General features: G+C 42.0%; 1 protein-coding gene across 5 annotated transcripts in view; it reads right to left on the bottom strand.

Moving 5' to 3' along the window:
- The window catches only part of EML4 (EMAP like 4), a 264,083-nt gene that overhangs the window by 156,870 nt on the left and 82,399 nt on the right, over nucleotides 1–24,814 (bottom strand). The window contains exon 1 of one of the 5 annotated variants that reach the window (XM_073628447.1): nucleotides 21,134–21,377. The exons of the other annotated variants lie outside the window; for them this stretch is intronic. Within the exon in view, the coding sequence (XP_073484548.1) occupies nucleotides 21,134–21,158 (25 nt within the window). The 5' untranslated portion in view covers nucleotides 21,159–21,377. Of the gene's footprint in view, nucleotides 1–21,133; nucleotides 21,378–24,814 lie in introns of those variants that run through there. 5 annotated transcript variants of the gene reach the window in all.

The following is a 24,814-nucleotide window of genomic DNA, read 5'->3' as shown; positions in this document are numbered from 1 at the left end:
CACAGATGATGGATCAGATACAGGATGTCAGTTTTCAGCCTCCACATTTAGAAGTCCTTTGCAAAAAGACTGGCACTGGGGTTGATTTTACTAAAGGCAAATAGACTGCGCACTTTGCAAGTGCAATTGCTCCAGAGCCTAGTAAATGAGGGTTGACGCTCACGATCATCCAATCATGTGCAAGGAAAAAGCAATTTTATTTTTTATATTCTTTGAATGTTATTGGTTATTCTTTGCAAAGTGAAGCTTCACCTTATTTACTAAGCTCTGGAGCAACCGCACAGTCTATTTACCTTTGATAAACCAACCCCAATGACCCAATTTATATCAAAATTAAAAGGGCCTGTGACTGCGAGTAATATGACGAGCGTTTCCTTGATTGCAATCTTTTCACAGATTGTAACAGGAAGGAAGCAGTGACAACAAAAAAGGGAGCCAAGAGGTGCAATGTGGATGTGCAGACACAGCGCTGTCCTCACATGACCTCCTGGAACACAGAGCACTATTTACAAATACCTGAGTATTTCAAGAGTATAATTCCTGTGCCTTGGTATTAGTGCGGAGCCCAGACGGCCAAGAGCTCTTCCCTGCCAGAGCCGCATTATAATTATTTCACCTTAATGTTCTTTAAAAGCAATTTGGCAAGGTTTACGTGGTACGGATGACTTCCTTCTCTCTCCTAGTCTGCAAGGTTTGTGCTCCTCATATATTCCCCAGTTGTAATTAAAAAAAATAGCAAAAGTCCCCTTAGAATGATTTTTAAAATGTCAACTACAGACACAGAGGAAATTGAGGGCCCTGTGTTTCAGGATTTGTTGTGTGTAAATTCAAGGAAGACTCCACATTATTGCAGGATTTCCATAAACAGTGCACTGCCTGTGCAAATATTGTTTAATAAACAGCCCTGAGGGTGTCCAGGAAGAGGGACGGTGGAGCCGGGAATAACAACGCTGCGCCCACCTCTGTCACTGACTCCCTTTTTTTTTTTTTCATGAGGAAGTTTCCAAATCATAGTCGACACCAGAGCCAGTGATCAGTCATCTTGTTACCTTTGTACAAATGCTAAAACTCCTGACAGCTACTGACACCTACTTTCTGCGATGAAAGATGAACGGCAGTGTGCTGCTCCCTGCGGCCAGCAAAATCCTCAGCTAAGCACAGCCAGTCTTGGATTAAAGTGGATTTGTGGAGCCTGGGACTCGTGAGCGGCCTTTCTCCAACGTTTTCATGGTTCATCTATGAATGGCACAGGGGGGGGGGGGAGCGGAGGTCGGCTGACTGACCAATGGTCACCTACTACTGATGTAGAAGGTACATCTGTCTGCACAGCTCCATCCTCTACAATCATACCTTCTTACATCTGGTAAATGCAATACATCAAGTAACCCGCACTGTTCAAGGCGGACCTTCTTCACCCCCCCTTATCTGATGCTGCCATTACTATTGTATACAGCAGGGCTCGACAAATTTGCTTTGAATCTAGGAAGCAGCTAAAAAGTTAGAAGCTAAAAATAAATCTAAAAAAAAAAAAAAAAAGTTAGGAGCCAGTTTGTGCGTGGCGATAAACATTTCCACATGTACCCTGTTTCCCCGAAAATAAGACCTAGCGTGATTGTCGGTGATGGCTGCAATATAAGCCCTACTCCCCAAATAAGCCCTACCCTGAAAGTAAGACCTACAAGGACTTTAACTAGGGCTTATTTGGGGGGTAGGGCTTATATTGCAGCCATCACCGATAATCACGCTAGCTCTTATTTTCGGGGAAACAGGGTATGTGCCCCAATGCATGCGATTACATTTATAAAAAATTATATCATACATATACTATAACTATATATATATATATATATATATATATATATACATACATATACACATACATACATATACATACATACATATATATACACACATACTTTTTTTTTTTTTTTTTTTTTACACACACACACACACACACAGTTGTGCTCATAAGTTTACATACCCTGGCTGAATTTATGATTTCCTGAGAATATGAATGAGAACACAAAAACTTTTCATGGTTCATGTTTGGCTGAAGCCATTTATTATCAATCAACTGTGTTTACTCTTTTTAGATCATAATAGAAAACAGAAAGTACCCAAATGACCCGATCAAAAGTTTGTTTTTGGTGATTTTGGCCTGATAACATGCACACAAGTTGACACAAAGGGATTTAAATGGCTATTAAAGTGGTTGTAAACCCTTTTGTCTTACTTTTACCTATAGGTAAGCCTAGAATAAGGCTGGCCATACACTATACAATTTTCTTGTTCAACTTTCCTTTAGATTTACCAAAACCATATAATATGAGGTCACACCTAAGCCCTTTCAATTTGTATGCAATCAAGCAGGCCCTTGTACTACATAGTTGAAGGTAAATCTAAAGGAAATTGAATAAGAAAATTGTATAGTGTATGGCCAGCATAAGGCTTACCTATAGGTAGTAGAAATATCTCCTAAATGTGCGCCGTTTAGGAGATATTTCACTTGTAGCACGCTGATGTCATCGACGCATGCGCTGTGAAGAAACAGACCTCCGTGCCGTTTCTTCCCCCAGCAATTGCCGTGACTGACGGCTCCTGTGCGGGAGTGACGTCACGTGGCTCTGGCCAGTCACAGAGCCGAAGTCCACGGCACTGGAAGGAAGAGGGGCGAAGATGGATGCGTCCTGCACAGGGGACAGCGCAGGCTTCGTTTGCAGGCATGTGTCATAATGGGCTAGTATATGATGCATACTAGCCCATTATGCTTTTAATTTGCAGGCCTTGCGGGGAGAAAACAAAAGAGGAATTAAAACCCATCGGGTTCACCTTTAGTTCCTGTTCCTATGCACTCGCCTCCTCAGCTCCAGCACTCCCCCCACCCGCAGAGACAATCTTAAACCAGCACAGGTGTGTGGGCTCTGCCCACAAGGCTGCGTCATTCAGTTTCCCGTGAATGAAGAGACTGCAAGTATCGTCGGCCACTGTGGCTGATGGCTTGTAGTTCTCAATGGACTGCGAAGTCGCTGGTGAGCGCTCCTGTACATCACATGTATCAGAGGTATGGCAGACAGTGTACTGAGAGTTCACAGCATCCAAGTATTGCACCCACGATATGCTGCTTTTACAGGATGCAATGTAAAAAAAAAAAAAAAAAAAAAAAAAGAATGCATTTTGTTTACCTGCAAAAAGATGTGCATTTTTGTATTTTTTCCCTTTACAAAAGGTGAACTTAGCCTTTAGTTTACCAAATCACTGTGAAATGACTTATCCAGATGCAAAGCTGCATGCTAGTATCATTTCTAGTTGAAGCCAAAGGTTTTTTTGTACTAAAATCAGTACAAGGGACAGTACTTGCTGTGAAGGGTCTATTGAGCTGATGGCTTCTGCTTTAGTTGTAAAGCTATCTTCAATTCATAGATAGCTTTTCATTAATGGAAGCTATAGTACAGCCTCTTAAAAGGAGGAGGGGGGGGCATAAAAAAAAAAAAAAAAAAACGTAGAAAAGCAGTGGAAGAGTAAAAATGCACGTTCCCTGCTGCTTGGGAGCATGTCAGACCTCTGCAGAGAGACTATTGCTTCCACCCAGAAACCAAGGGACTGCCACTACAGCATACTACCAGCAAAGAGGCTTTTCTACTCGGCTCTGACTGCTTTCTAAAGAAAAAATAACTTTAGGACTTAGCACTTTTGTTTTGAGGTGCATGGAATTTATTTAGCTGACAAACTGAAAGTTTAATTAGGCTTTAAAATGTTACTAAACCCAGCACTCTGCATTCACTATATCTGGTCTCCCACAGTACACAGAACATGGAAATGCAATTATTTTAGTAAATATGAACTGCTAAATACCTTTTCTCATCAGCAGAATATATCAGTCTTGTGACTTCTATCAGTGTCTGGTTAAAGCTTGTAGTGCACTGAGCTGTCCTATGAGGCTGCAGGGCTCCTGACCCTCTGTCAGAGGATTAACCCCTTAGTTTCCAGTGAGTACAACAAGCATGCTTTACTGCATTTACAAACTGATTTTACTGTTGTGAGTTAAGTAATACTTTAACCGCTTGCTGACCAACCGCCGTCATACTGCGGCAGGTTGGCACGACTGCGTGAATCGCCTTAGGTGTACGTCGGCCACTTTAAGAGCTCTAGGGGGTGCGGTCACTCCTCAGAGCCAGAATACAGATCTGTCAATGTAAACATACATCAGGGCCCTCTGATTCCTCTTGTACCAAATTGTAATGCAACTGTAATGTCTGCCCTCATGTTGTAAAGCAAACTGTTGGCACTATATAAAACCGGTATAATAATAATAATAATACATCCCCATTCTGTCAGGGCAGTAGAGATCTGCTGTTCCTAATCAGTCTACACTCCCTGTCAGTCCCCTCCCCCCAGTTAGTAACGCCTCCCTAGGGAACACATTTAACCCCTTGATTGTTAACCCCTTCCCTACCAGTGACATTTACATAGTAATCAGTGGCTAGCTCTGATCCCTGTATAAATGTCACGGAAAAGTGTCCGATCTGTCCGCCGCAATGTTGCAGTCCCGCTAAAAATCGCTGATCACCGCCATTACAAGTAAAAAAAATAAATAAAATATCCCCTATTTTGTAGACGCTATAACTTTTGTGCAAACCAATCAATATATGTTTATTGTGATTTTTACCAAAAATATGTAGAATACATATTGGCCTAAAGTTTTTTCTGGATATAGCAAAAAGTAAAAAATATCGGGTCTTCTTCAAAATTGTTGCTCTTCTTTTGTTTATAGTGCAAAAAAAAAAAAAAAAATGCAGAAGTGATCAAATAGCACCAAAAGAAAGCTATTTATGGGGGGGGACAACATCAATTTTGTTTGTCTACAACGTTGGATGACCGCACAATTTTCAGTTAAAGCGACACAATGCCGTATTGCATAAAAATGGCCTGGTCATCTGGTCATTAAGTGGTTAACAACCGCTAATTTCAGCTGCACAAAATGGATTAAAATAACGGCTAATTTCAGAAAATAACTCTGAAAATTATTAGTGACGCATACCGCTGTACATGACAATACTAATCCCATATCCAGACAGATTACATTCCAATATCTGAGGCCTGAAGTATAAAGTGGAAATGAACTTGACAAGATTACAATAAAGCAAACAGCGAGATTTAAATCAAGGTCTCCGGCTTCACCATCCTCCCCAAGACCAGACCACTCCCCCTCCCCCGAGGCTCAGTCCTGTTAAGTCGGCTGACAAAGCTGCAATACATCACAGCTCAAGTTTTAACAGAGAGTAAAGCATAAGGACGAGTCAGTGTTTGCAGAATATGTTAACCCAAAAATAAAAATAGATGCAATGGGGGCTATGCTGCAAACCATTTCCAGAGCAGCCCCAATGCATAGAGGAGGAAATATGCCTCGCTTCCACCGCATTGCTGTGGTGAGCGGTGTTTTTGTGTTTTTTTTTTTTTTCTTTCTTTAGAGCAGCGAGTTTGTCACGAACCACCACATCATAATAGAATTATGAAAATGTTACTCATGACATTTTATAAACTCATGCACACTGCAGAAAAAAAAAAAAAAAAAAAACGCTGTTAGGGGTGTCTGGCATTTTTTATTTTTTTTTTTTAATGCCCATGAACGCAGCTGCATGGTATTTCATGTGGCAATGCGCATGCGGGCATTTATACACTTATTTATGCATACAAAATTTCCCCAAAGATGCTTTTGGAGAGGTATGTATGAGCATAATAATATCGAGCAGGCACATAAATGTATTCTTGTGGCTCCAATAAATATTCTAGCCATTTGAATAAATTTACTCTCATACACATATAAAATGTCATACCTCGGTAAGCATGAAAAACAAAAAACTTTGATAAAGAGAGAAGTTCTGGCAGAAAAGAATGCAGCATAAATTAACATGCCTGTGTGCACGAGGCCTTGGGCAGGAAAAAAAAAAAATGGCGTCTGACTTTTTTTTTTTTTTTTTTTTTTTTAAGCCCAGGTTATCGAATGTGCACATTGTGTCATTTAAGGGCATATTTTAAATCAGGTTCAGGGGTGTAAAACAAAATACAGAAATGCCCCATACCCGCATTTAAAGTTCATCAACAATGTATGCCCATGCTAACGGCCAACAAGAAAAATCCCATCAATGTTAATGGCCCCTGTTCACATCTGAGCGTTTTTGTCATCTGAAGCAAAACCTTCGAAGCTCAAAAAACTACGGGAGCTTCTTTTTTGGCAGGTTACAGGCGTTTTCTGCTTTTTACATTGGTGACCTTCTGACCTGTACAGAAACGCAGCAAAAAACACGCGACTTTCTGCCTGAAAAACAAAACGCCTAGGTGTGAACAGAGCCAAAAAGCATTCTCTGCATGAAGGAAGGTTAAGAACACACACAACTTTGCATGTAGCTACCCCCTGCACCCTCTTTATACTTACCTGAACCCGATCTCTATCCAGCGATGTGCAAGAGAGTAGAGGCTCTCCTGGCTCTCTACCTCCTCATTGGCCCAGAGACAGCAGCAGAAGAAGTCATTGGCTCCTGCTGCAGTCAATTACAGCAAGTGAGGAGGGAGCGAGGGGGCGAGGCCGAGATGCGCTCTTGGGTTTTTTTTATGGACACGCAAAGCCGGCTTGGCAGCAAGCCCACATGAGTGCGGGAGAGACCAGGAGCACGCGCAGGCGACCCGAGAAGAGGACGTCTAGGGCTGCCCTGTGCAAACCAGAGCAGGTACTGTTGTAAGTATAAAATATCTTTTTTTTTTATTTTTTTTTTTTCTATTATTAAAATAAAAAAAAACTTAAACCTTTACAATCACTTGAACTTACCTTCCTGGAAACTAGGAGACAAAGCTGTGCTGTATACAACTGAACTCAGAAAAACATTTACAAAAAGTTATCTTTTAAGTCTATAAATCATTTTGATCTGCGTCCACCAAAGCAATGGGCCAGCAGGCTACAGACGATGACTTGATAAATGCTGACGTTCTGGGCCTATAAAAGTTATCCCTGCTTCTTTTCACACTGTACAAAGAGATTTCAGAAATTCCTGTATAAGCGAATGTGTGATTCTTCTAGTAAAGAAGCTATTAAACCAATTTAAAAAATGTGGACGAGTGCACAGCTTGCCTGGAATGATCTTTAAATAGCCTCGCCATCATCGCCTGCTTAAATCTAGGACCACTCCTCCGCATTCCACGACCAGATGGTCTTTCTACAACCCCTTCTTCTTCTTCTTGTCTCATTACTAGTCTTCCCCCTCAGACGTCCCAGCAGCCTTTCTCGGGATACCTACAATATTTTCTGTGCTTTGGCTTTATCTTGTGTGAAGCTTCATTGTGCATCACATTTGCTGGCTGCCAACACTTGCTTGGGCCTTCTAGCTGGCATACTCTCCAACAAAAACACCGATGGATCCTCCCTGATCTCAGATCCAGTGCCAGCAGGGTGACCGGGTCACCAGTCACACAGCAATGACCTCAGATTGTACTACATTGAGAATGGACTATATGCAGGATCAATGCTGCCCTGTGATAAACTCAAGACACATCCGCCCTTCCAGTATTAGCTGGAAGGATTTGGGCGAGGGATCCAATATACTAAGTAAACATGTCAGTAAAAGGAGACTTCCTATGAGATAATGTCTTATTGGTTTGGTCTGCCATAACACAATACAAAGTTATCTATTGAATGTGTTTATGAAGAGATTGTGCCATTTCCTCCTAACCAGATTACACCAAGTTTATTTTCCTAAATTAAAGATGGCAGGTAGTCTCATGAAAAAAGTCAATTACTAAAGCACAGGAGTGATGAATATTTTCCTTTTAGGACTACTGTATTTATTGGCGTATAACACGCACCTTTTCACCCTGAAAATCGGGTGCAAATAGTGTGTGAGTGTTATACACCGATAGCGCAATTTGGTCTGCCTAGGAGGGGGACGGGAAGGGGGGCGGGACGAGCGCCGTCAGATTACATACAGCGAGAATCTCCTGTTTACTCAGCAGCCTCTAATAGGAAGTCCCGCCTCCTGTGCCGGCATTGGGCCAGTGTTCTGTCTGTCTATCATAGAAACCGGTCCAGGGGGCGGGACTTTGTATTAAAGCGTAAACAGGAGATTCTCATTGTATGTAATCTGACGGCGCTGGTTTACCCCCCCCCCCCCTCCCCTCCGAGGCAGCAGTAATCTGAGGTGAGGCTGTTGATGGACATTGATCAAGCTGCATTGATAGGCAATTGTGAGGCTGCAGATAGCATTGATCAGGCTGCAGAGGGGCAATGGTGAGGCTGCGTTGATGGGCACTGACCCTTATTTTGCTTCAAAGTTCTTTATTTAAAATTTAAGTTTTTTTCTTGAAACTTCCCTCCTAAAATGAAGGTGTGTGTTAAGCGCGCGCGCGTGCGTGTGTGTGTGTGTGTGTGTTATGCAGATAAATACGGTATATGCCAGAATTAGAGAAGGTGAGGGCACACTGAATGGCTGGTACCATCTTCACTTACCTGCTCCATGCCATGGCATCAGGTCATGTGATGGGCCTCAGTGGAGTAGCATCCTCTCCCATTTTAATGCAGTAGTAAACTTCGCTTTGTGATTTTTACCTGCAGGCAAGCCTATAAAAACATACCTGTAGGTAAAAATGAAGATCGCCTAAACGTGCACCGTTAAGGAGATATTCACCCTGCATGCAGCCAGCAACGTCACCGGTGCATGCGCTCTTAAGAGCGCCGTGCCGTAACCAAGGGCTCCTGCACGCATGGCTAATCACACAGCCGGAGTCTGCGAACCCAGAAGGAAGATCGGGGGAAGATGGAAGCCATCTCAGCGTAAACAGGGTGCCACTGGAGGGCTTCGTTCTAAAATAAGCATTTCATAAAGTGCCATTATGCAGTTAATACTAGCACATTATGCTCTTATTTTGCAGGGGAAGAAAGTTTTTTTTTTTTTTTCTTTTATTGTCTGGGGGCTCTGCTATAACTCTCTACATCTACATACATACATACACACACACACACACACACACGTATGGGGGTTCCAAGTAGTTTTCTAGCAAGAAAATAAATAAAATACAGAGCTTGCAAGCAAGTGGTTAAACGGACCTCATTTACAGACCTAGTTCATCCCTTTGATCTAAAAGAACCAAATGATACAAGGTTTCTTTTTATCTCAACTATGAGTAATGTTGTGAAACTTTGCCAACTGGCTTTTTTTTTTTTGACAGCTGTGAGCAGAGAACGGCTCTGCACTGAATCGTGGAAATGCCGGATTAAGATCGTGAGGGGGTTTGAATCAAGATCACATTTTTTTTTTTTTTAACGATTATTCATGCAGCTCTAATACACACACAAAAAAAAAAAAAAAAAAAGGACCAAAGTCACGTACATCCAACATAAATAAGAAAGGGAACGGTAGAAATAAAACAAAAAGGTTATTGTTTAAAAATGACACTTCTGTGAAGAATTGTTTTTTGTCATTTAATAGTGTAGGTGTGGAACGTCCTACTAATGGTTATTGTGTTGAAATCACAATCTCTCATTTCTTTTCCTTATTATCGGTTTTCACGCGGCTCATGTATTATGAAGATCTACGAGTGGCCTACTTTGCTTAAAAGGAGAACACAGGTTCCACTGGAGATAAATAACAGTAACCTGAGAAGGTAAATTATAAACTCAGAAACCAGAAAGCTTTATCTCTTTGCATGACAGTCTAATGTGCATTAAAACAAAACACCACTGTTAATGCGCTCACATGATTTCATAGACTGCAGGACAATCAATACAAATGGGAGGTACAAATGTGGACTGGTTGGAATATGAAGATATAGAATCTGCAGGCCCCAAAGTTACAGTCAGAGAACACAGTTATCAATTTAGTAGCAAAAAAACACCAGTCGATAGATGAGAGCAAACATATGCCGAGGACGCAGACTGAACTCCACACAGTGTTGCCACCTGGCCAGCAAAAATAGGAATTGTTGCCAATAATATTAATAGGAAAGAGATACAGTCAGTATTTTTTCCCAGAAATGTAGCAATTACTTAACTCCACACCGAGATTGAATGGCTTAAAGTGGATGTAAACCCGAAATTTTTTTTTTTTTTTTTTTTTTTTTTTTAATATCATACTGTAGAACATTGATATGCAATTAGCGGACCTCCAGCTGTTGCAGAACTACAAATTCCATGAGGCATAGCAAGACTGACAGCCACAAGCATTACACCCAGAGGCAGAGGCATGATGGGACTGATGGGACTTGTAGTTTTGTAACAGCTGGAGGTCCGCTAATTGCAGATCCCTGCTGTAGAGTATAAGATTTTCCTATCATTTGAGCCCAGTAGAAGATAGGGGGCTCGTAATTCGCACCACAATGCCCAGAAAACGCACACGTTTTTTGCGCAGTGCGAATGCAACGCACATATGTGAACCAGATGCATTCATACGAATGTATTTTAAAATGTCATGCGAATTAGATGCGGTGTAAGCCGCATCTAATTTGCATAGGTGTGAACGGGGGCTAAGACATGCATTATTTTTTAATTCCCTCCCACTCCTTTCTTCAGCAGCTCTGCAAGGATTGGCTGTTCAACACCTCACCATGATTTGGCATGCTGAAGTCATGTGGTTACTTTCCTGTCTTTTCACTGGATGTTAGAGATCATAGCAGAAGTTCAGTGTAAGAAATACACAGGAGAAAATGCATATTGACAAGGGGAGTGTAGAGGTGGGCGGGGAGTCTGACATCACAACTCCACCCACCAAGCTCCAGACAACAGACCCGCCCACAGAATATGAAGTTTTTCGGGTCTAACAACAGACAGAGGGGAGACATTTGACAGGAAAGGAGAAGGGGGTGTATAAAAGAATTTTAAAAAAGTGCATGTCCTCCAGACATTACTGTACCTGCATTGGCCTCTCTCCTTCTAGAGCATGACCCAACGTCATTCTGGTTTCTGCAGCAAGAAAAACAAACATTCATACGACTCCATGTGCTATTACCAGCCTTCTTGTAGAGCTCAGATTTTATCAATGTGGCCATACCCCCAGAACGTTATCTACCAAGAGCCCTTTCCCTTTACACAAATGGACTGGAACAGGAGGTGATGGGGGGGGCAGGTGGAATTCCCCTGACTGTCCTATGAGGCTGAATGTCTGGACAGTGCCGATTGGACCTGTGCTGATCACATGCACCCTCCCAAGAAAAAAAAAAAAAAAAAAAACTCTCCAGTAACACACAAAACTGAGCATGTGCAGAGTGCCCCCAAGGCTCTGATCTATCAGGAGATGGATTGGGCACAGTGGAAGGGCGGCAGGATCAGAGAAGACAGGATCAAACAGCCTTTTTATACAATGCAGCGGATTAACCCCTTAGGTTCCACAGGAAGTATAACAAGAACACTTTACTGCATTCAGGCGTGTTAGAAATCCCACCAAGAAGCCAACACTGCACATCGCTAATCACAGGCAGTGAGACATTTCCCCAATCTGTGCAGCTGCGGATGGGGAAAGGTCTCACTGCCTGTGATTAGCCTTGTGCAGTGTCGGCTTCCTGGTGGGATCGGGCATGTGGGATTTCGAACACGCCTAGGCCCATCTCTACTGCATATACAGACTAATTTTACTGTTGTGGGTTTAGTAACCCTTTAATGTCAAACTTCCAAAATCAAAAACCGTGTATACATGCATACTTGTGTCTTTACCAGAAGGTCTCCAGTGTGCCGTGCAGGACTTGGGGTTCCCTACTGTTGCGGGTTTAGTAACACTTTAAGGTTACATGTACACTAAATATTTAACCCGTACAAGCGCACCCAGAAGACACTTGTGTAGCAACCAGCCTCACTGCTTGCTGCCTGCCAAAGTCTTTGGCAGGCTGAAATACATTGCAGCTGGGCTGGGTGGGGTTGTTGTACCTAGTGGTACTCAAGTTTAGCTCTATAGGCATTTAGGAATGTATTTCTGAAACACAGGCCTTCTGCATAGCAGGCATATGTCCCTGAGCAAAAATCGTCCCTAAATGAGAAGTACCACCACTCTGTACAGCATTCAGCCCTGTCCAGCCACAGCAAATCTCAGCCTGCAGGTAGCAAGTCACTGGAGCCTCCCAAAACGTGATTGAATGCACATGGGCTGAATGCCTGGCGTACAAGTGGCCTGACCTGAGCCTTTTTGCTGTGCCCAACATGGACAAAACAAAGGCTCACTTTAAAACAGGCAGAATAGAATACAGACATTATGCCTCATGTACAGGAACTCTCGTAAATTTTATCAGGAACTCTGATCTGATTCAAAACCAGAATGCTTAAAGATGACCTGCTCAACTTCCACCCTCTGAAGGTATTCACTACATAATCCTGAAATAGGATCTAGGCTGCGCCCGAAGTATCACAGGAGCAAATCTTTCCTTTTTTTCTTTATATTGGATGCTATAAAAGGATGACCACACACAGGAATGAAGATACAAATCTTTTCATGTTTGGATCATGGAAACATAAAAGTGTACCATACAATGGGTTTTTTAAAAAAAATAGTTGCAGCTTTACCCCCCCCCAAACTAGTAGTATTTTAAACCCAAGCCAAAAATGTAATATACTGCAGCTTAACAATCATTCCATGTAGTGGCTTCATTCATTTTTTTCTTAGGCTTTTTTGACCTTTGCTTTTACCTGCTGATCTGATCAGTAACACACCTCCAGTATTAGAGTGCCCCCTCTCTAGATGAAAGAACACAGGGGGCACTGCCACTGTCAGTCTGGAGGGAAGGGGGTGTTAGACGTACTAGCAGCTTTAAATACAAATTAAGGCTCAACTCTAGCAACCGGTTTTGTTTTTTCCCCTTTTACAAACTTTTATCCAAAAAGATTGTTGTAAATGGTTTATTTCATCTCTGTAACGAATACATCTTGCAAGACAGCCTGTTCTTTTGAAAAATGGGTTTACTGGCTGAATCAATAAATGAAAATAGTAGCCAAAAAAATAAATGCAGCCATCACATCAAAGAATAGGTAAGCTGCAATATAAATTAAAGTTTTCATTTGGGTTTTATACCACTTTAAAGCGGAGTTCCACACAAAAATGGAACTTACGCTTTTCGGAACCCTCCCCCCCTCCGGTGTCACATTTGGCACCTTTCAGGGGGGAGGGGGGTGCAGATACCTGTCTAAGACAGGTATTTGCATCCACGTCCGGCATAGACTCCCATGGGAGTCTACGCCTCTTCCTGTCCCTCCGCGCTGTCTGCTGGGAAACACACAGGTCCCAGGAGATAGCGGGGCCCAGTTACGATGTGCAGCGCGACTCGCGCATGCGCAGTAGGGAACCGGGAAGTGAAGCCGCAATGCTTCACTTCCTGATTCCCTCACCCAAGATGGCGGCGACAGCTGCCGAGAATCGAGCGGGGCGTCGGCTGCCAACATCGCTGGACCCTGGGACAGGTAAGTGGCCATGTATTAAAAGTCAGCAGCTGCAGTATTTGTAGCTGCTGGCTTTTAATTTTTTTTTTTTTTTTTTTTTTTTTTTTTTTTTTTAGGTGGATTTAGGTGGACTCCCTCTTTAAGTACTCCTTAAAAAGGCAAGTATACTTATAACTAGGGATGTGCTGATAAAGGAGTATTTTCACCAATACAAAATGAATGGGCGCAAATTGAAAGAATCGCATGCGATTTCTCCCACTGCTCCCCTGTGTGTGAACCCAGAATAGAAAGGGAACCGCCATATAGTACAGCAATGGGAAGTATATTAAAATGTTATAACAACTTGCATTATATCTAATCAAATCCAAATCTGCACAGTGTCCCGCCGCTGATAGGAAACCAAGGCTGTTGGAGGTGCTCAGAGGACTGGAGGCGATGGATATGTGGTTCCGCCCGCAAGCTGATGTCACTTCCGCCCTGTACCCACAGGAGTCCCGGACCTTCTCCAGCAACCATGGACAGGATGGGGACACTTTGCAGATTTGGGTTTGACGAGATATGTACTTTTTAATGTAAGTGGTTAGAACATTTTTAATAAACTGCCCATTGCTGCACAAGATGGCGCTTCCCTTTCTATACTGGGTACTCACACACAGGAGCGGTGGGGAATACTGCTTGCGATTTCGACAGGAATCGCACCGCATTCTTGTTCAAATCACTTGCGATTCTTTGCAGCAGTGCGATTTGTGCCCATTCATTTTGTATGGACACAATCGCACCGCAAAGTTTTGGTACTTGTAGATTAAACAGTATCAATGCAACCTTATACTACAAACCCTGCTTTCAGACAACCGAGTCCTCTTTAAATTTTCTATAGAGTAGTATACACAGGTGTAAACTTTAGGGTTGCACTGATACCGATTCCTTTCACAAGTAGGTTTGCACTGATACCGTTTAACCTACGAGTACCGATACTTTCGGTCAAGTAGTTGCTGTGACCAAGTACCGATACCTTTGCAGTGCGATTTGAGTCCATACAAAATGAATGGGCTTAAATCACACTGCAAATGTATCAGTACTTGCCATCAGTGCAGTGAGTACTTGACCAATAGTATAGGTACTCGAAGGTAAAAACCGGTATCGGTGCAATTCTGGTAGACTACAGAGGATATCATCCAGTCTAGTCAGGATTGAGTGCTGCCTAAATCCTCCAGCTTCCTCCATAAGCAGGGCCAGGCTTAGACAGAGAATTAATGGCTGTTCAATATTCCTATCGCACACGTTCCTGGCAAAATGGCTCATAAAATGGTGGGTGTTGCAGCGATTACCAGTTGGGTCCTGGAAGAATCAAACATACGTACATCTTCGCCAGCACACCATGGATCAGCAATAAGTCGTCCAAAAAGGTTTTAATGAAAGGAAGTCACATCACAAAGGAAGGTGCAACGTTTCGGGGCCGCGCAGGACCCCTTCGTCAGGCATGTGATAAGAGAATTAATGGCCGTCTCGAACTCTGGCTCAGTGCATTTGTTGGAAATCCCCAGTATTCTTTATGGCTCTGCCCAGATCCTGTGCAGCAATGACAGTGCACTGGAGGATGTAAACATTGCATAGCTAAGGGCAGATTAGAGAGTGAAAAAAAAAAAAAAAAAACAACTTTCAATAGTTTGCCATTTAAAATTAGTTTTCACTGCCTGCGGTGTTATGTATTTATCACGTAGGCAGGCTGCAGGGACAAACAAATCATTTTCAACAGGATCCGCTTTCAGCAAATAGTCTCGCGTGCTGAATTTCTAGTAGTACGTTTCCCTGTCAGATTCAAGTCACAGGATTCTTCAAAAATGCAGCACAGTGAGACGCATATAAAAATGCCTCGCTACAAAGCAACTTGCTGTATACTTTTAAGGCTCTTGCATAGGGGCATATGTATAGGGGTGTATGGCCATACATAGTAAAATATGCCTATATTTGCAGCACCTAGGAGTCGCAAGTGCTGCAGATATCTTACCATAAATTACAGAATATGCTATAAGAGGATACATTTCATGTGGCCCTTGCACGTTTACTGCGGCAACCCCCTCATTTCTGCCCCCACCTCATCTCAGCAGATGACAGAACTCCTCCTACAGATCCTGCATCTCTGTGCAGCCGCAGCACCCCCACATCTCTCCTCCCCTAAACTCAGCATTGAGCACACCAGATGGCAGCTTGCACCAGGCCTCATCTGGTCCTCCTCCAGACCCTGCACTTTTGGCTTCCCAGCTTCTTCCCGGAAACAGCACTAAGTAACAAGGGTGCACTGTTGTAAAGGAGGGTGGGAGATTCTACTTCTGATTTGGGGGGGGGGGGGGCTCTGGACATCTAGTCTTACACATGGAACCGGCCCTTTGAAGGCAATTATAATACTGATGTGGCCCACAACGAAATTGAGTTTGACACCCCGGCTATATGCACAGAATTGCCAGTGCTTCTGATTACAGATGAACTGTATTTCTCCAAACTAAAAATTTTGCTCAGAGAAATGCGTCCGTACATGTGTGTGTGTGTGTGTGTGTGTGTGTGTGTGTGTGTGTAAACAGAAGCATTTACACATGTATCATGTATTCTGCAATGCAGGTCTGAAGGCTGAATTATGCAGCAGCTGTGGCTCCTGGGTGCCGCAAATACAAATGTATTTTACTTTACATGACCATATGTCCCTCTATATGGCAGTGTGCAAGAGCCCCTGATCAGAATGAGCTCTTGGGAATATAATGGGTAGGGAAACTTCACAGCATTACTGACATAGAAACTGTGCAAGATGAGGACAAAAACAGAAAAACAGGATATTAGAAGGTAATCTAAATAGAAAGTCGTTTTCCCAACCATCACCAAGAAACATATCAATAGAGGCGATTAACAATATAAAGGGCGTATGATCCCATAAATGTGTTGTGAATGATCCATAAACACTTTAAGGCTTCATGTACACGGGACGTTTTTACAACCTCTCCTAAAAGATTTAAACTTGAGAGATAGTAACCCACATTTAAAACATCCGTTTACCAGCAGCAGTGTACACAAGGTCTATTATGAACAACTCCAACGTAACACATCAACTAAATTCAGCCACAAACACAACTTGTGAAAAAAAGTGAACAAAAAAAAAGAAGTTTTAAAAGCTGAGAGAAACTATGGATGAACTCCATCTAGCAGGGGCAGAAGCATCAGACAGACTAATCTCTGACTACTGATACAGGACAAGAGGCCTACCACATAACCGGGATCACTCCCAACTATAGGGATCACTGGGTACAAAACTCTGAAAGGAGGCCTACCACATAAAATTAAACTCACACAGTTGCGGATAATTAAAAAAAAATCCAAAATGTTAGTTGCAATGCCTTTCACTAATCGGACCTTTCCCAGGACATCTGTCATGTGACTGCTAGCAACAGAAAGCATTTTGGGATTACCATCACCAGACATCTGGTAATGAAGACCTGCTGTTTCATGCTGTCTGATCTTTATTTTCATTTTGAGACTAAAAAACGGGTAATAGTCAGTAAACTGACCTTCTCTTATAGAACATACCGACAAAAAAAGTTTTTTTTTTTTTTTTTTTTTTTTTTTTTAAAAAGGAAGATGATGGTGCCAGAGAGCACCAATATAGTAGAGTGCCCAATATACAGTAGATTAGCTTTAAAGTGGTTGTAGACCCTCAGGACCTCGTAAAACAACCCATTCAGTTTAAAATAGAAATGAAAGGCAAAACATTTTGGATATAATTTTTTTTTTTTTTTTTTTTTTTTTAATTTACAAATAAATGATCACATTCCCTCTGTTCTCAGCTGCATAAGAGCTGGGGGAGGAGGAGAAGCATGAGCTTCCCAATGAATGGCTATGCACAAAGGGGGGGGGGGGGGGGGTCAGGCCAGGTTTGATCATTGGAGAGTGCACAGAGTTCCCAGCATAGCTACAGAGACTATGGTGTGCTCTTATGCTTCGTGTGGTCAGTTTTTAATAAGACGGCAGAGGGACTGGCAGGAACACCAGAGATTTCACATAAAGGAAGCAATACAAAGAACAGGAGACTTTTTTTATACAAGTACATGGTACAGCAGGCAGAGATCACACTCCAAAGACATGCTGGTAGGTTAATTGGATCCTGTCTAAATTGTCCCTAGTATGTATGAATGTGAGTTAGGGACCTTAGATTGTAAGCTCCTTGAGGGTATAGGGAGTGATGTGAATGTATAATATATATGTAAAGCGCTGCGTAAATTGACGGCGCTATATAAGTACCTGAAATAAATAAATAAGTGTTGGGGTAACAAACGCTTTAACTTCATATCACACATATATTAAAAACACACACAGTGCATAGGACTGCCCAATGCAGCCATTTCTGCCCAGTCCAGACACCCCCAACCAGCCGCCAGAGGCAACAAGCAACAGGACAATTTAGAAAACTTATTTCAATAGCTACAGATAGCTGGCACAAGCAGAGTTCTCCCTTCTCTTTTTTTGCTCCTCCCCCTTTATCACTCCATTGATTACTGATAAACTACAAAAAGGTCCGAAACATGTCAGGCGTCATTTCCAGTATGTGCTCTTGCTAGCCCAACAGTGTCTATAGGACAGCTGAGTTTCATACATATGTTTATCTAACCACATTTTTCTACAAAACGTTTTATATAAATGTATACATCTTTGTTGCGATTTTGAATATATAATAAAATACCTTTTTACTACATTACCTGGTCCGTCTATAAAATCCGGAGCGGTATTACCGTGCCTTACCAGCACTATTATTTCCTATTTTTTGATTAATGATGAAAGGGCACAAACTCTGAAATATGTTAAAGTGGAACTTTACTCATAACAACTCGAGAAAAAATAATGTTCTTTAGCAAGAAACATACATTCCATATAAATTATTATGCTACCAAAATCAGTGCATGCTGTAAATTGCCTCCAGCATTGCTCTGGTTTCTTCTTGCAGGAGGCTGCTATTTTGCCAAAGCCCAGAGCCCCTGAGCAACAGTAAATCTGCCGTCAGCAGATTGGCCCTCTAGTGGCTCTGATTTTCAGCAAAATGCCAAAAATAGAGAGCAAATAAGCATGTGCAGAGCAGGGTGAGAGTGTACTACTGGATTTTAAACAGTCTAGGACTTCATTTTCAGACTAAAGTTCCACTTTAACAGAGGTACACATCTAATACCAGGATCGAGGTTGGGTCCCCGTCTACCATATTTTGGGGTCCTTCTTGTACTTTTCCCCCTCCATGGTTCCTACAATGACCACTCCAGAGGTTTTCATCCCTGTTGACATTCCTATTGGCTACCTATCAAGAGTGTTCTTATTTGTTAGTGAGACCTGATGTTTCATTGAATGGAGTTATATCTAGTGATACGCTTTTAATAAGTCACTTTATTGTAGAGTGCAATTTTATCATTTCCATTCATTGAATCGTGGTTTAAAAAAAAAAAAAAAAAAAAAAAAAAAAAAAAAAAAGCACAAACAAAAACAACCAGTGTAAACCGGTTTTGTTTCAATTCTGCATGTTCATATGCCCTCTAAATAGATGCAGATCTAGAAAGGATCAGTGGATCTCCCTCGATACCTGTGAACGTGGTACATTTGAAGTCTTTTTACTCCATTCACAAACTGCTTTAAAGTGGTTGTAAGCCTAGTTGCACCACTTGTACCTACAGGTATGTCTATAACAAGGCTTACCTGTAGGTACTGTAAATATCTCCTAAAACCTGCATGGTTTAGGAGATATTTACCATATACGCTGATGCCGACATCACTGACGCATTCCCACTGAAGAGACAGCTCGGTTGCACCATTTCTTTAGCAGCCGTGCCCGGCGGTGACGTCATCACGGCTCCGGCCACTCACAGTGTCGGGGCCCACGAACCCAGGAGTAATTCTGGGAGACATGTCGCCCGGTCACAGCGGTGTGCAGGGACCGCTGCAACAGCTTCGATCTAAGGAAAAAATTTCATAATGAGCTAGTATACGATGTATACTAGCTCATTATGCCCGTGGTCTTACAGGGTTTTTTCCTCTCAGGTTTACAACCACGTGAAGAGTTTTTTTTAGCTTCAAGGCGAATGGATTAGACATATACTTAACTACCCTCTACAGTCCATAACCAGCCTTTCATATGGCTAATTATACACCCTGCTCCATTGCATCATTCGTAAAACACATTCATGCTATTTGATAAACAATACATTAGGCTCGTCATCCTTGCAAAACACGTGTAGCGAAAATCAGGACTGATTCCAACCAAAAGAACAAAGCAGCCAATGTACTTTATTTCAATCGGCTCCTAACATTAGGGCAGCCTTTCCCAACCTTTTCAACACAAAGGAACCCTTGAAATAACTTTCTGGTCATAGGGAACCTCTGCTAAAAATTACTATATCTACAACTCATGATGCATTAGTGTAATGGTCAGTGGGAAGAATGCTCCTTATACTTGTGGTTATTGGGAAGAATTACCTCCTTACAGATAGCTAAAAAAGATCAATGGTGTCAGCGGGAACTTATCAGAGAGGCAGAATTGCTTTTTCTGCAAGGAACCCCTAGAGGAACTCTTGGGTTTCATGGAACTCTGGTTTAGAAAACCTGTATTAGAGCCCAATGTATTGTCGGCAATGGAAGAACAGGTTTGATTGCCGATTAAAATAATCTGCTGACCCCCAAGGTTGGACCAGTCTAATGTAAAGCAACATGGGTTAACCAATGCAACTGCACGAAGGCTATTCGAAAAACAGAGACCGCATTGTGTCAGCATTGTGCAATACCTCTGCAGATATGGCCACCACTACAAACTGTAAGGAGCTCGTTTTGAAAAGATATCCTAATGGTAACAAACAGCACCCAGAATGATCCAAACTTCATAGCATAACCACCCCTGTGACACATGAAATAAATAAAATCGAAAGTAACAAACCACATGATGAATTAAAAAAAGAATGGAAACCTATTAAGCCTCTTGCACATGGTGCTATTTGAGCATCTGCTTTTTTGGACGCAATGTCAGGCATTTGTTTTGCACCTATGTACGCATGTTTATGCATGTATATGCGTGATTGCATGCAAAATATATTCATAGGGAGTATTCATTTATGCTCATATTGGCACAAAATACTGACCGGGAACACAGATTTTTCTATTTTTTACTGAACAATACGCAGCGATTGTTAATGCGCCTGTGGTGTGCAAAAGGCCTTAAAAACTTTAAGCCTATTTCCAAACTTATGGTAGCTCTGCAATTTTCTTTTTGGACTGAGGTATAAAAGTTCAAATTGAGACAAAAATATGGGGCTGTAATGCTGAGCTGTCCTGAAAGTATAAGCTGCTTGAAGTCTCGCTGGCCATCTTGGTTCAGTCATTTGAAGGACTTCCCAGGGTAAGCAGAACAGCAACTACAACTCAAAATTAGTTTGCATGTCCACCACACTGGATCTCAGAGGGCATCTCAGAGACTTTTCAGGAGGTCAGTAATGGTAACCCCTAATTTCCTTTAATGACGAGTAGCCTTTAAATCTTACACACATCTCAGTAACAACCTAATTTACTGTTGATTTTATATTATGCCACTGCAAATGATTAACTCAGCAATTATATATAAATATGTAACAACCAACAATATCTAAGAGAAAATGGCAGAAACCCCTCAAAAATATCATTCACACCAAAACGAGGAAAAAGCATGAGGAAGTGGAATGTACTCACTGCAGACTGTCATTGCAGAATCCATTCAAGCTGCAACAGCTCCAGAAAGGAAAATCCCTGTTGCGTTTATTCCTTTAAAATGTTATGTGAGCCTGTTAATGCTTTCTCGCTGCAAAACCTTTAAACTCAGCATCCACGTGGGCTAAAAATAGGGCTTTCTTAAAGATGTACTCCTGTCTGCCAAACGTGCATCTGTGAAGGAGCAAAAGCCTGCTCTGAGCAAAGGTTAGATTTGAATAATTGAAACTACTAACGAGAGGCGTGACTTAGGAGAAACCTGACGGGTCTGGTCACATGATCAGTCAGCAAACACTGCTTCCTGAACTCAAATCAGTCTTAAAGGAACAACCCAACACGTGGAGGCTGTGCTTGCAGAAACAAAATATTTAAAAAAAAATAAAAAAAAAAAAAAAAAAAAAAAATCTAATAATCCAGAATTTACAAAATGATAGAAATTCTAAGATAATTTTACCTTAATTTTTAAAATAATAACTTAACACAGACATTTATGAAGCAAGAGAGCCCTACTTTTAGACACATCTATTATATAAAAGTGGGGTACCTCTAGGTTTAGCAAAGTATATGAAACAGTTTTTCAGGCATTTGCAAACCTACGCCTGCAATCCTGGTCGGCTAAAGCTGCCCACAGACGGGGAAAAAAAGAAAGCAAAGGAAAATTCTAAAAAAAAAAAAATTGGTTTATATTATAAAAACAACATTTGGTGGCCCAATCATTGCATCAGAAAATTTCCAGCAAACTTCCCCATTTTCTATTTTTTTTTTTTTATTGTGGATTGATTTCTACTACTAACCCCACTGCTATTGCATAATCCACTTATATATTTTTTTCCCCCGAAAGAGTTCCCTACAATTAAAAAAAAAAAATCATTCAAAAAAGGTTTCCAAGAACTTCATTCATTTTCCATTTTGAAATGGAAATGTACTCAGTAGGCACTTCAACCATATGAAGATAAAAAGATCGGTTTACCAAAACATTTTGTTTTCTGTCCATGTATGACCAGCTTAAAGGGGATGTAAACCCTCACATATACCCAGTGAAGTGAACAGCCTCAGATAATACACAGAATAAACCAATCTCCCTACATAAGTATTACATGCATAATATCTGCTGTCTTCAGCATTTTATACCGTTTAGAAAGAGAAATTTCTCTTCCTGTTCCACCACTGGATTGGAGGAAAGGCGCACCCCTACCCCACCCCTACCCCTCCTCTACAGACATAGGAATGAAGAAAATTGCAGAGCTGTGCTGTGAACAGACAAAAGCACTGCTAATTTACTTATGGTACCCACCATGACACAAATTCCCAGCTGCTTTTATATCGTGTGTCAGAGAACATGTCAGAAGTTATCATGCTGATAACAGAGGAAGAAGGAGCAGAAAGATAGGGGACTTGGTGCTTTGGAGAGAGACCAGTAAACACTACAGATATATGTGCCCATGTCAGATTTCACGAAGGGCGTTTGCATCCATTCAGGCTAACCATACACATTTAGAAATCCCTTGTTCAGCCCACAGGAAAACCGGTGTATTTCTTAACTCCCATGTGCATGAAGCCTATGAGAGGAGTATTTTTAAAACACTCTCAGACCTACTTAGGATAACGGGTCTTTAAAATCTGGTGAGTCTGTTGTCCAGGTAGTGGAGAGTGGAACTGTCAGGAAACCCACTGAAGAAGCTCACATGACAGGCCGACATCATTGCTGCTAACTGTGCCAAAAGTGACTTAGCATTGTCATCCTGTAACAGGAAGTGCTGCTGCTGGCAGGATCTTCATTTGAGTAACTTTACAACAGACATACACAGCCACACATTTAAAAAGTAATAGGAGCTGCCAGGGAGAAGAACCCCGCAATCTAGTAAGGGTTTGGGGGAGACTTCGTACCGTATTACATGTTACACCCTAAATATAGGTATAATGCGGCATAAAATGTGAGCCTTTAAGAAAAAAACTGTATACGATAAGGCGTGATGCCAGACCAGCATCACCAAAAAGCATGCAAGGCCTGACGTGGCTGGGAATTTGGTGCCGATGGAGATGCCAAATGTCCTGGCAGCAGAGGAATCCTCTGAGGACTGGATGCCATCACTGGTAAAGAACCAGTACTGAAGGAGAGGGGAAAACAGGTCACCTCCTACCAGCCCCAAGGAGAGATACTGTGGCCCGTAGAAACAAAGAGAGAAGGATCCTCTGGAACTGCACAACTCCCAGTCTTCTTCCTGGATCCTTCTGAGATATGTCCTCTTTTCCCCCCATTAGGAAATAAAAGGGTTCCATGTGGCAACACATCTCCTCCAGACTGATTAGACACAAACTAAAGTGTGTTCATGGAGGTCCACCATTTAAAGTGGTTCTAAAGCTTTATGCATTAAGATGAAAAACATTTCATGCCGCAGCTCTCCCCCAACCCCCCAATGTCTCTCTCCTCATTCGACAGAATGATAGCAGCAGGAGCCAATGGCTCCTGCTACTGTAAATTGCATCCCGTGACACTGAAGCAGGGGAAGTGGGGCCGAGTCCCACTGTCTGTCAATGGACGCAGCAGCGGGACTCGGGAGCGTGCCCAAACGTGTGCTCCCAGGGAAATAGTCTTTCCATGGGGGCACCCGATGAAGAGGGGCTTGGAGCGCAGGCAGGGGGCCCCAGAAGAAGAGGATCGGGCCTGCTCTGTACAAAACTATTGCACTGAGCAGGTAAGTATAAGCATGCTCCTTATAAAAAAAAAAAAAACGAAACAAAAAATGGTACGACCACTTTAAAACCTAATCTGGCAATGTGTTTCCTGTCCTGGGGAAGGAGCTCCATATCTCAAAGGCTGTCCCTGAAGATGACTGGGTATAAAAAGTTTTTATATACATTTTAACAGAAACCTATATTAAAACACACACACACACACACACACACACACACACACACACACACACACACACACACACACACACACACACCTTCTGGAATTGGTAGTTGCCTTGATGTCCTTCCCAGAGTTCTTCAGTGCTGTATTTTGCACAGAACCATCCGCTTAAGTCACTACACACCCCCCCCCCCTGGATAACATTCAGGTCATATTTGTGCAGCTTCACACAAGATTTTGCGCTCTGTACCCCATACATCTAAATGTTGGGGTCCTAGCAGGATACCACATTGACACTTGAGATTTTGACATAAGACTGTAATTTCTAAAAGAATTTCCTTTCGTTTATGATGCATGCATAAAAATGCCGTCTATATGAATAACCTAGAAGAAAGGTATGATTGCAGTACTAGTCTAAGCATGCAAACATGTAAAGAATGGGAGCACAGGGCATTAAACTGTCAAATTTACATTCTTTAATGTTAAAATAACTCATAACTCTGGTAGCCAAATGCTGAAATGTTAAATATCCATAGAAAGCATACTCCATGAAGGATCATTCATAATGCCTCCTTTCTGTGATAAATAACGTGATCTGCTAGTTACTGAGACCTTTTTGTGTGCGTTAGCCGGCACTTCTTGGAAGAATATGCAATGATCTGCAAAGTATTTGGACTGTAGCAGGAAGTTAAAGCAGGGCTGGACAGATCCCAAGAGCCATGTACACAATGCATCTAAAACATTACAGCATTTGGAGGATTTTCCATCACTGTCTATAGAATTTTGCTGTTCCTGGCCTTAACACT

This window comes from Aquarana catesbeiana, linkage group LG04 (genome assembly GCF_042186555.1).
Source record: "Aquarana catesbeiana isolate 2022-GZ linkage group LG04, ASM4218655v1, whole genome shotgun sequence".
NCBI classification, from domain to species: Eukaryota; Metazoa; Chordata; class Amphibia; order Anura; family Ranidae; genus Aquarana; species Aquarana catesbeiana.
The sequence above is the reverse complement of the archived record's forward strand: the minus strand, read 5'-3'. Positions and strand labels throughout refer to the sequence as shown.